Source organism: Salvelinus alpinus, chromosome 18, assembly GCF_045679555.1.
Source record: "Salvelinus alpinus chromosome 18, SLU_Salpinus.1, whole genome shotgun sequence".
NCBI lineage: Eukaryota > Metazoa > Chordata > Actinopteri > Salmoniformes > Salmonidae > Salvelinus > Salvelinus alpinus.
Window position 1 is genome coordinate 5622114 of NC_092103.1, and position 12240 is coordinate 5634353.

Below are 12240 nucleotides of genomic sequence, written 5' to 3' on the forward strand. Positions count from 1 at the left end.
GGGTGAATGGAATATGAATGACAGTCATCCAATATGCTGTAATATAATTTTTTCGCTCACTCATCTTAAATGGCACTGACCGCCACTGACTGACAGACACGGCTTTACATAGAACATGCGTGTGTAGAATGTATCTTTGTCAAAGGTAGTGCACTAGAGAATAGGGGGTAATTTTGGATCCATTCAGCGAGTCCACTATCCGTGAATCATTCCAGCATGCAAAGATTCAATACTGTGCTCATGCAGCAATCAGCAGGACAGAAAGATAATAGAAACATGTAAAAGAAGCAGGAAGAGTGGGCAGCAAAAGACTAGTAGTCTTAGAGTCTGGTTATAACCTGGAAGCATTGGACTTGAGAATGAGCGAGCAAGTAAAGTGCACAAGCTCCTGGGCTAGTGTGTCGCACGCGGTGAACCAGCCAGTGTTTGTGGGAAATACAAATTGTCCAGAACATACAAGTATCTCCGCATGTGAAGGCTGGAGCAGCTGAAAGAAAAGGGGAGGGGGAAAAAAAGGACAAAAAATACATAAAATAATTAGTTTTCTCCAATTTCGTTTATAAACAAAAATGTCTGGTTTGTGTTTTTTTTTTTTTTAAATACTTTAAAGGTGACAAAGGGGTTCAAAAGGAGGCCATCACTGATTGTCAGTTTGTTTAATATTATAGCTCAATAGACATCCCAGAATAATAACTGATAATAGCCAAAGGTAATGAAGGATTGGAATTTGTGATTGACTCCAGCAAACTATTCTCACTTGACAGTTCAAGAAAATCTAACATTGACTTTAGCCTTGAGCATGCAGTAAAATCATTGGAATAACTTTCCTTTCACGACACTGACTGTTCATGTTGCAGTCCTGTGTAGCCAGGGTTGTGGGTTCGATTCCCATGGGGGGCCAGTAGGAAAAAGCATGAAAATACTTGTACACTCACTACTGTAAGTCGCTCTGAATAAAAGTGTCTGCTAAATGACTAGAATGTAAAAGTATAACCAATGCTTTGCCTGAGGCTTGGCGTTCTAGACATACTTCACATGCTCTTATACAACACAGTAGTATTTTCTACTTTGTTTGTGAAATTAGATACATGTAGTGCGGCAGGTAGCCCTGGGCCAGTAACCGAAATGTAGCAAGTTCAAATCCCCAAGCTGACTCAGTGACTAATCTGTCGATGTGCCCTTGAGCAAGGCACTTAACCCTAATTTCTCCTATAAGTCGCACTGGATAAAAGCGTCTGCTAAATGACTCAATCGTAAACGTGTAGAGAGATAGAGAGATGATGTAGAGGAGAGGAGGCAAGATGTGGTGGCATCTGCAAATGGGGCTGAGATGCAGAGATGCACAAGCAAATCAGTGTAGGAACTATTACATCACAATAAATGCATTTTAGATGCTTTTAACCAAAGCGACTTGCAGTACAATGAGTCCATACCTTTTTTGGTATGTGAATCTGTATGTGATGCCTACGGGGAATTGAACCCACACCCTCTTACCAACGAATGCACAGTCAAATCAGTGTAGCTACTCACACATCCATGTCGCTGCTCTTCAGGGAAGAGAGGAAGGAGTGAGGAAAGATGAATGAAAGGGTGGAGGGGGGGGGTTCACTCATGTAGTGGAAAGAAAGCCTTTTCACACTCTGCTGCCTCAATATATAGACTCAAAACATTCCTGGAGGACATTCCTCCCAGGGAAAATCATGAATGTACTACATTACCTTCCCCTCCACCACCACATCCCGAATCTTACTTTTATGTCTTATTCTTATTCGTATATTATAATTTATAATTGTAACTGCATTGTTGGTTAGGGGCTCGTAAGTAAGCATTCCACTGTAAGGTCTACACACCTGTTGTATTGGGCGCATGTGACTAACACAATTTGAAGAAAGACTGAGTCAGCTAGGCTACTCTCTTAGTAATAATAAAACACGATGGAGTGTGTGTGTGTGTATGCATTTCTGTTTCCAATTTCCCCGTGGTCACGAACAGCATTAAATGATCCTGAATGAATTGATGAGACGAAGAGGAGAGGCCATGCACTTGTCTGGTCGTTCTGGGCGAACATCGAAAGGGAGTACGTGTGCGTGTATGTGTGTTAGTATGTATGACCGGTGGAGTGTGTGCTCCTAGCCAGGGCTCATCTGGAACAATGATCTGGGTGAGTCACTGGGCAAGCCCTTCACATTCCCATTCATTCATATAGTTAACTTCTAACCACAGAGGCAGGAGAAATCTCCTCCCTCTCAACAAGCGTGGAGTCATAACCATTACCTTCCTTGACTGGCCGACTGCATCAAAGCCAGAACACACAACCAGGAGACGCGATGTCTTTATTGAGAGCCAGCCACAAGTCTATGACAGCTAGCCTAGTGGTCTAACGTGATGAGCCACGCGATGAGCAATAGACCTAAGCTACAGCATTACGACGGCTGCAGTTGACGAAGACGTTGGCATACGTTTGATCCATACATCCAGTGAAATATCTAATATCAATTGTTTAAAAAAGATAAAAACGAGAGTAAAAGAAAGTTTAAAAAACCCCACAAAGCACGTAATTCCAAGCACTTTCCCACTAACTACGTGTCTCATTATGACCAGCAACTTTATTCCATCATCAGGGTGGAGTAAGTGTTCGTGTGACTGAGTGAGTGTGTTTTCCTATACATGCGTTTGTCTAAGCTTGTTTGTGTGCTTAGTAAAGCTACCAAGGCAATCTGGAATCTGTTGCTATGTATCAAGTCGTCAAGGTATTCAGAGAAGCCAAACTCAATCACTAACTCAATCACACATCAAATAGTCGCCATATAAAATACGACCACTCCACCCTACAGGATAATTTACAAAACAGAATAAATACACACAATTATCACCCTTAAAATGTTGACCTTTTACTTTATATGCTCTCGTCTTTAATTCCGTCATGCACCAAACCAACATGGTCACTGGCACTAAGGGAAATGTGTAGCCCATTTGTACTTCCAATCCACCAATCTCAAAACATGGTTTCAATCTGAAATCGGTGCGTTGCAAATTGTAACGCCATAATCTGCCAATATAATGATAGTCATATTATGTCGGACTTAACCAGCTACACTTCCAAAACCGCCGGCCTAAAAACACTGTTTTCAATCTGGAAGCACTGCGTCAATCTGCAAGAAAGGGATTGGAATGTGGTCAATCGGCCAATATGACGACTATCTTAGTCATTTTACACAGTTGTTATGGAAATGTCGAAATGATGTGTTGTGAATCAACCCATGCTAACGCTTGCATACTGGTGTGGGGATTTGGCAAGGGTTGGTCCTCTGTGGTAGACCTTATAAAAAATAAAAACATTTGGTATGGTAATGTTTGTGCCTGAATAGTGGCAGACTTCAGTACAGAACGTTCTGTAGGCCATGAGTCGAGGAAGAAAACAAAAGCGTAATCAAATGACTCATTTAAATCCTCTCCGATGAGGACGATCAAGCCAACCTTTGTTTTTCTCCACCTCTACTGCCTTGGTGAGGGAACGCTGCAACATCCGTAGCCAAGAGGATAGGTGGTCTTTCCCGCTCAGCACAAAACACAACCCTGGAATATCTACACCAGAAGGTACTGCACAGACCTGCTAAACCCTCTACAATTCGCAATCTACCAGTAGGCTTTCGTTCGAGTTGAGATCCTATCTATACCCATTAACAAGCATCGGGCCATACCCGTGTCTGTGTTGACAGTCAGTAATAGTTCTACGGAGGACGGAGCTGTAGCCTCACCTGATGATGCGCTGGGCTGCATACTGGTGTAGGCAGCGGAACTGGGCAGACATATTGGCCAGGGCAGCCAGGCAGTTGGTGTGCAGGTACTTATCCTGGAAGAGAGGAAATGAGAGACGTGCAATGACCTTCCTGGAATTCCATTGAGACGATCTTGGGAGAAAACAAAGCTAGGAGAGGGTAAACAAAGTGTGTGTGGAGATGTGTGTGTGTGTGTGTGTGGATGTGTACTCACCCGGGTGCGTGTCATGTTGAACTGGATGGTGCGTATGACCACCAGGATGAGTAGACTACCCAGGGAGATTTCTGTTAATGAACGCTCTGAATACCAAGTTATGTTTTTTAATACCTGGGAGAAGGGGAGTTTGAGCGAGAGAGAGGGAGAAAGAGAAAGAGGGAGCGTGAGTAACTACTCAGCATTTAATATTTTTTTTAGCAGTGGTGGTAAAGGTTGTGGAGGGAGTGGCGGGGGTCCACAGCAGCATGCCCCCCGGGATATTTCTTTGTAGAAGGACTGTGAGAAGGTCATTTCGGGTGACTTTTTAAAGGTACATTATACTCCAAAATGAATGAAAATCAAATGATTCTGATCTATCTATAATCCTCCCCAGACATGAGCATATAACATATTGCCCCCAAAATATTTTAGGGCTGACTTTTTACCATAGCCTATATATGGGACCATACCATATTATCAGGCAGGTGTGCTATGAGCAATGAGCAAGGTTTTTTTCTGGATCAAAAAGGGACTACTTTCCTGCAATTTTATAAAATGTTTTCCATGGAGCGGAGAGAAAATTTTGCATTTTGCCATGGCTAATTCTGTGATCTTGTGATCAAACATTATAACAAAATCAATGGGGACCACAATTGGGGCCCCTGGGCATGTGCCCTGCGTGCCCGGTCGGTAAGCCAGCCATGGCAAAAGCACTCCTAAATTCATAGTTATATTTGATTGGTTTCATTGTTTTAGCTTTTATTTAGGCGATTTCTGGTTCACAAATATATAAAACATATAGGTCAATTACATTTTATACAAACTTGGTCTGGTTGAAGTCATTTAAGCTTTACACAAAGTTTTTTCTATCCCCAAAAAATAAATAATAATAACAATAATGTCTGGTGTGGCGGCAACAATTTAGCAGTCGCGCGCCACTTCTAAAGGAATAAAGTAGAAACACTGGTACTGTACAAATTAAGAGGAAAAGTTATAACACTGCCAGCAGTGCCAGCTAGCTAGTAGCTATCACCGTTTTGATCACAAATCACTTTTTCTCTCTCTGTAAAACACAAATATCTAAATCCTCTCCCCCTCTCTCCTAAACAAGACATTTACTGGAAGTGTTTCATGCAACTTGATGGCTCGACTCTTTTTCCATTACTACAGTAGGCCTATTACTTCTGGTTGTCAACCTTGTGTGTGCAGGGTGCTTAGCGACCACGGTAACAAGCACTTCATGTCAGAAGTAAAGGAAGTCTCGGTAACGGTTGGCAGGACAGGATGTCATAAGGCTTGGCCTTACTTAATGTTGAGGAAGGATATAGATTCTGAAAAAGCTATCTACACACACACACACACACACACAATTACACATTCAATAATGCATTTGAGATTGCACCTTCTGTTTCATTAATACGCAGAAATAGAATAATGCCCTAATTTAAAGACCTATTCTGTACCGTCAAACGACCACAGATTTAGACTTCAAAGAGATCAATTGTGAAATTGACTTGGCTGCGCCATGGTCACGTCTGCACTATCAAATGCAACAGAGGTTGTAGAAGCCTAGCTGCGATGTGTGTAGTAATACACGATCCGAGTCCATCCACCTGGCTCTGGAGACACTAAATGGAGTCACAGTGACACAGCACCTTAGGCACTGGGTGACAACCATCAGCAACTGATGGACAGAACATAGACCAACATGGCGGTCTAATCCCAGGCTCAACTCACAGCCCCAAAACACCACAACAGCGTTGAAGTACTTCTGCATTGATTTTTCTATGATGAAAATCACCCGTCTGAATATTGAGAGCTGGCTTGACTGTGGTTGGTTTACATTGAACCCAGTACTGCTGGAAATTACATGTCAACAGCAAAGAGACCAATGTGAAATGGATCTCCATCCAAAACAGAGAGACTCAGAGAGAGGTCTGCTGGCAGCCACAGCCTAGGCTTTAGGATTTCCTGCTGCAGTCAAACAGGGTTCCCAAATGACACAATATCCCCTATATAGTGCACTACTTTTGACCAGAGCCCTATGGGCCCCGGTGAAAAGTAGTGCACTATATGGGGGATAGTGCCATTTGGGACGCAGACAGAGACACATTCATATGCAGCCCAGCCAGTGGACTGAAACTCGATAGGCTCCGCACGTACAGAGAAAGAGAGGAATGACTTTAAAATGTCAAAAATGATTCACACAACTGGAATGTAATGGAAGAGCAGAATGGCGTCAAGCACCGTGTGCTAAGTGGTTTGAAGGCTCTCTGTTCAAATACACGGCGAATTCATTGACAAGCTGAGTAGAAAGAAATAATGAAGACTGAAATACAGAGGGAGCTGGGGAGACAGTGCCTATCATAGAATGTACTGTTCTTATCTGAAATGGCACATGTCCTGACGTTTGAGAAATCATACCTCATACAGAGAAATGACTCAGACGTCTACAACTAGAATGTGCTGAAAGGGAATACATGTTGTTCGCAGGGCTGTGTCCCTTCTGTCATAGGAGTGCACTTACTAGTGTGCATAATTTGTGTTTGACACTGGAGTACATTTTCAGCGCTCAATCAATCAGGGATACTACTCACCCCTTCACGTATGGATCTGTTGAAGGTATCGTCCTCAGTGAGGATGAGGAGGATGATGAGGGTTAGAGTGAGGGGTCAGTACTCACCACCTCATGTATGGATCTGTTGAAGGTATCTTCCTCAGTGAGGATGAGGAGGATGATGAGGGCCATGTAGACGTGATGAGAGTTCCTGTCTTCCACATGATACAGGATCTTGAGGATGGGCATCACCTAAGGAGATGGGGAAGGAGTAAAATAATTAGAGAACGAGCATGTGCGTTGGCTATTCGTATTTTCATGTATTTATTTAGCCAGGATAGTCCACTCGGTAACAAATTACACTGTTTACCAGGATGTCCTAGTCTACTGTGTGTGTCTGCGTGGTGGTTCTCCAGGGTACGTGTCTGCGTGGTGTTTCTCCAGGGTGCGTGCCTGCGTGGTGTTTCTCCAGGGTACGTGTCTGCGTGGTGTTTCTCCAGGGTACGTGTCTGCGTGGTGTTTCTCCAGGGTGCGTGCCTGCGTGGTGTTTCTCCAGGGTACGTGTCTGCGTGGTGTTTCCCCAGGGTACGTGCCTGCGTGGCGGTTCTCCAGGGTACGTGCCTGCGTGGTGGTTCTCCAGGGTACGTGTCTGCGTGGTGTTTCTCTAGGATACGTGTCTGCGTGGCGTTTCTCCAGTGTACGTGCCTGCGTGGTGTTTCTCCAGGGTACGTGTCTGCGTGGCGTTTCCCCAGGGTACGTGTCGGTTCTCCAGGGTACGTGTCTGCGTGGCGTTTCTCCAGGGTACGTGTCTGCGTGGCGTTTCTCCAGGGTACGTGTCTGCGTGGTGTTTCTCCAGGGTACGTGTCGGTTCTCCAGGGTACGTGTCTGCGTGGTGTTTCTCCAGGGTACGTGCCTGCGTGGTGTTTCTCCAGGGTACGTGTCTGCGTGGTGGTTCTCCAGGGTACGTGCCTGCGTGGTGTTTCTCCAGGGTACGTGCCTGCGTGGTGGTTCTCCAGGGTACGTGTCTGCGTGGTGGTTCTCCAGGGTACGTGTCTGCGTGGTGGTTCTCCAGGGTACGTGTCTGCGTGGTGTTTCTCCAGGGTACGTGTCTGCGTGGTGTTTCTCCAGGGTACGTGTCTGCGTGGCGTTTCTCCAGGGTACGTGTCTGCGTGGCGTTTCTCCAGGGTACGTGTCTGCGTGGCGTTTCTCCAGGGTACGTGTCTGCGTGGCGTTTCTCCAGGGTACGTGTCTGCGTGGTGTTTCTCCAGGGTACGTGTCTGCGTGGCGTTTCTCCAGGGTACGTGTCTGCGTGGCGTTTCTCCAGGGTACGTGTCTGCGTGGTGGTTCTCCAGGGTACGTGTCTGCGTGGTGTTTCTCCAGGGTACGTGTCTGCGTGGCGTTTCTCCAGGGTACGTGCCTGCGTGGTGTTTCACCAGGGTACGTGTCTGCGTGGTGTTTCACCAGGGTACGTGTCTGCGTGGTGTTTCTCCAGGGTACGTGCCTGCGTGGTGTTTCACCAGGGTACGTGTCTGCGTGGTGTTTCACCAGGGTACGTGCCTGCGGGGTGTTTCTCCAGGGTACGTGTCTGCGTGGCGTTTCTCCAGGGTACGTGTCTGCGTGGTGTTTCTCCAGGGTACGTGTCTGCGGGGTGTTTCTCCAGGGTACGTGTCTGCGTGGCGTTTCTCCAGGGTACGTGTCTGCGTGGTGTTTCTCCAGGGTACGTGCCTGCGGGGTGTTTCTCCAGGGTACGTGTCTGCGTGGTGTTTCTCCAGGGTACGTGTCTGCGGGGTGTTTCTCCAGGGTACGTGTCTGCGTGGTGTTTCTCCAGGGTACGTGTCTGCGTGGTGTTTCACCAGGGTACGTGCCTGCGTGGCGTTTCTCCAGGGTACGTGTCTGCGTGGTGTTTCACCAGGGTACGTGTCTGCGTGGTGTTTCTCCAGGGTACGTGTCTGCGGGGTGTTTCTCCAGGGTACGTGTCTGCGTGGTGTTTCTCTAGGGTACGTGTCTGCGTGGCGTTTCTCCAGGGTACGTGTCTGCGTGGCGTTTCTCCAGGGTACGTGCCTGCGGGGTGTTTCTCCAGGGTACGTGTCTGCGTGGCATTTCTCCAGGGTACGTGTCTGCGTGGTGTTTCTATTTGATGGTTTAACTGCCATGGTTCAACAGCCATTCTGTCAACTTCCATTGTGAAATCCTGCATTCCTGCTGTGCAGACTGCCACTGTTGCAGAATAAGCAGGCAGAGTGCACTGAGCAAGCTCTGACACGAATCCAACATCCCAACACACTGCATCCCAGACTGCACTAAGAGAACGTGTGTGTTTGTGTGTTTAGGCCTCCAGCATTGTTCCACAGAGGGGTGCTTCGGGAAGCGCTATGTGTGTCCACCCATGTGTGTGTGTGTGTGTTTGTTCAAGCACGGTTCCACTGTGTGTGGGAGTGATCCTCTGTCACAGGTGGGTCCTGCAGAGCAATGGTCTGTGGCGCTCCCCCATCTGCGCTCCCTAATACACTTAAAACCTGCTTAGAGGTGACGTCACAGCACACCCCACAGGACCAGCTGTCTACTGTGCCCCACTGTGTCCGCGGGGAAAAAAGAAGAGCTAAGTCAACGAGGATGACTCAAGATTACCCAGAGTACATTTCAGAGTTCCCGTTCGGAGAACGTGGTGCCGGACAACGTGACCCACAAGATTTGAAATGTGTACCTGATAAACTGAGCATATATGTCCTCACGTTTGCGTTTCGATGCAGCAGCGTTGCAGAGAGTAGTGTACGTGTGCGCAGTTAGCGGCTAACTCACCAGGTTCTCCATGTCTGTGCGAGACAGCATGTATGTTCTCATGTTGGTGTTCTGGTGTAGCAGTGTGTAGAGTATCAGTGTAGCCTGGTCGGATCTCTGCTGCTCGCACAGAGCTGTGTAAAGGCTGTTGAAGTTGATCTGGAACATATGGTGCTGCTCTGTAGGGATGGATGACGTGTCTGTGGAAAACACACAGGTTCAGTACCCATTCATTGAAAAAGGTCCCCCTGTCATCTTTTACTGGTACTAGTGCATATTCTGTACCTTGTGTGTTTTTGAAGCACGTGACAGCCTGTCTGTAGGGGTTGGGACAGTTGTTGGGTCCATCTGTCAGATTGGCTAGCACCAGAAGCAATAACAGGCTCTGATTGGACAGTGGCAGAGGGTTCTGTTCCTGGTCCAATCCTGGCTTACTGCCGGCTCCACCCAGCGCGAACACACTCCACAACCCACCTGGAGGGAACATAATAGTGAAGCCCTCAAAACTATGAAATAACACATATGGTATGTGCAAAGCTGTCTCAAGGCAAAGGGGTGGCTACTTTGAAGAACATAAAATATATTTTGATTTGTTTAAAACTTTTTGGGGGTTACTACATGATTCCATATGTGTTATTTAATAGTTTTGACGTCTTCACTATTATCCTACAACGTAGAAAATAGTAAAAATAAAGAAAAACCCTAGAATGAGTAGGTGTGTCCAAAACTTTTGACTGGTACTGTATGTCACAGGGTTATACAGACTTTAGCACATCACCCGACACAACACGCCTTTTACTATATTGTCAGAAGCATCATCAGACCTCGGTAGTAGCCTATTTCATGCTGTGCTCTAAAGATGGCATCGTAGCCACACAAATACATTCGAAGATCATCATTGATCTGATCAGAAACACTGTGCTCACAACCCTTATCTCCTAATGTCGTCGCTGGTGAATTTTGGAATATATTGCGCGATCGGCTAAGGTTTTTACTAGGCGCGAGCCCATCCAGGCTTGAGTCCCGTGAGCGAAACAGACGTTTTAGATAAGAAAGTATCCGCCTACCTTTGATCATGCCAACCATCCATCCCAAATGAAATAATTCCATATGTCTGCCTTTTGTCTTTATAAACATTCACATAGCCTATTCCACGATAAGGGGTAATCCAATGAGCAACACTGCAGCTGTTGACTGCAGTGACCGCCATTTATCACAACAGTATTCATACCCCTTGGAATAAGGTTTTGAAGTGTCTGTCCTATATCTAGGTGATTTTCAGGATGTCTCATGGTCTGACAAAACACCGCAGTAGCTCAGTCACCTTCTACCGCAGATGCGGAAGGCAGACATAGGCGGATGCGGTGGATGGAGACGGAGCCCATGCAATATCTCTAGCTTAAACTGAAATACTTTTTAGTTACTCAGAATGACGCACAGGTGCGTCAATAGACTCTGAAAAGACTCTGAAGGATTTCAATTCTTCAAGCTCTGTCAAGTTCGTTTACTTATGATTGCTAGACAGCCATTTTCAAGTCTTGCCATAGATTTTCAAGCCGATTTCAGTAAAAACTAACTAGGCCACTCAGGAACATTCAATGCCACACTGGAGTTTCTTACCATTTGGCCTTGTGTTTTAGGTTATTGTCCTGCTGAAAGGTGCATTTGTCGCTCAGTGTCTGTCGGAAAGCAGACTAAAAAAGGTTTTCCTTCAGTCCTTGCCGATGACAAGCATACCCATAACGTGATGCAGTCACCACCATGCTTGAAAATATTTAGAGCGGTACTCAGTGATGTGTTGTGTTTGCTACAAACATAATGATTTGTATTCAGGCCATAAAGACATATTGTTTGCCACGTTTTTTTGCAATTTTACTTATTGCAAACAGGATGCTTGTTTTGGAATATTTTTTATTCTGTAAAGGCTTCCTTCTTTTCACTCTGTCATTTAGGTTAGTATTGTGGAGTAAGTACAATGTTGTTGATCGATCCTCAGTTTTCTCCTATCACAGCCAGTAAACTGTGTAACTGCTTTAAAAAGTCACCATGGGCCTCATGGTATTTGTATTTATTATGGATCCCCATAAGATGCTGCCAAGCTACTCTTCCTGGGGTCCGGTCAAAATCAAGGCAGTTATACAATTTAAAAAAACATTACAATACATTCATTACAGAATTCACAACACACCAAGTGTGTGCCCTCAGGCCCATACTCCAGTACCACAGATCTACAACACATAATGCATGTGTACGTGTGTGAATAGTGCCTATGTTATCATGTGTGTGTATGCATGCATCCGTTTGTGTTGCTTCAAAGTCCCAGCTGTTCCTTAAGGTGTATTATCATTTAAAAATATATATATATGATTCGAATGCTTGCAGCAGTTACCTAAAGTGGAAGAGAGTTCCATGTAGTCATGGCTCTATGTAGTAATGTGCGCCTATCATAGTTTGTTCTGGACTTGGGGACTGTGAAGAGACCTCTGGTGGCATGTCTTGCGGGGTATGCATGGGTGTCCGAGCTGTGTGCTAGCGACGGACTTCTTCCCATCTTAGCTACTGCTGTATCAATATGTTTCGACCATGACAGTTACAGAGAATTGTATGTGTGGAGCACAGATACGAGGCAGTCATTAAAAAATCATGTTAAACACTATTATTGCACAGAGTAAGTGCATGCAACTTATTATGTGACTTGTTAAGCACATTTTTACTCCTGGACTTATTTAAGCTTGCCATAACCAAGGGCTTGAATAGTTGACAAGATATTTCAGCTTTTCAATTCTAATGAATTTGTAAATGTTTCTAAAAACATAATTCCACTTTGACAATATGGGGTAACGTGCGTAGGCCAGTGACACAAAGTCAAGGGGTATGAATACTTTTTGAAGGCACTGTATAATCAATACACAACTTTCAAGGAGTAGGGT

At 45.4% G+C, this 12240-nt stretch overlaps 1 protein-coding gene across 8 annotated transcripts in view; it reads right to left on the reverse strand.

The window, feature by feature from the left end:
* Positions 1–12240, reverse strand: part of LOC139543582 (dymeclin-like) — a 138249-nt gene that overhangs the window by 69148 nt on the left and 56861 nt on the right. For 6 of the 8 annotated variants that reach the window (XM_071349801.1, XM_071349798.1, XM_071349799.1 and 3 more), the window contains 6 exons: positions 9596–9784; positions 9332–9510; positions 6659–6784; positions 3994–4107; positions 3759–3853; positions 458–487 (listed from right to left, as the gene is read on the reverse strand). In XM_071349801.1, coding sequence (XP_071205902.1) covers positions 458–487; positions 3759–3853; positions 3994–4107; positions 6659–6784; positions 9332–9510; positions 9596–9784 — 733 coding nt within the window. The remainder of the gene's footprint in view (positions 1–457; positions 488–3758; positions 3854–3993; positions 4108–6658; positions 6785–9331; positions 9511–9595; positions 9785–12240) is intronic. The other 2 variants (XM_071349802.1, XM_071349800.1) reach the window with 1 other exon arrangement.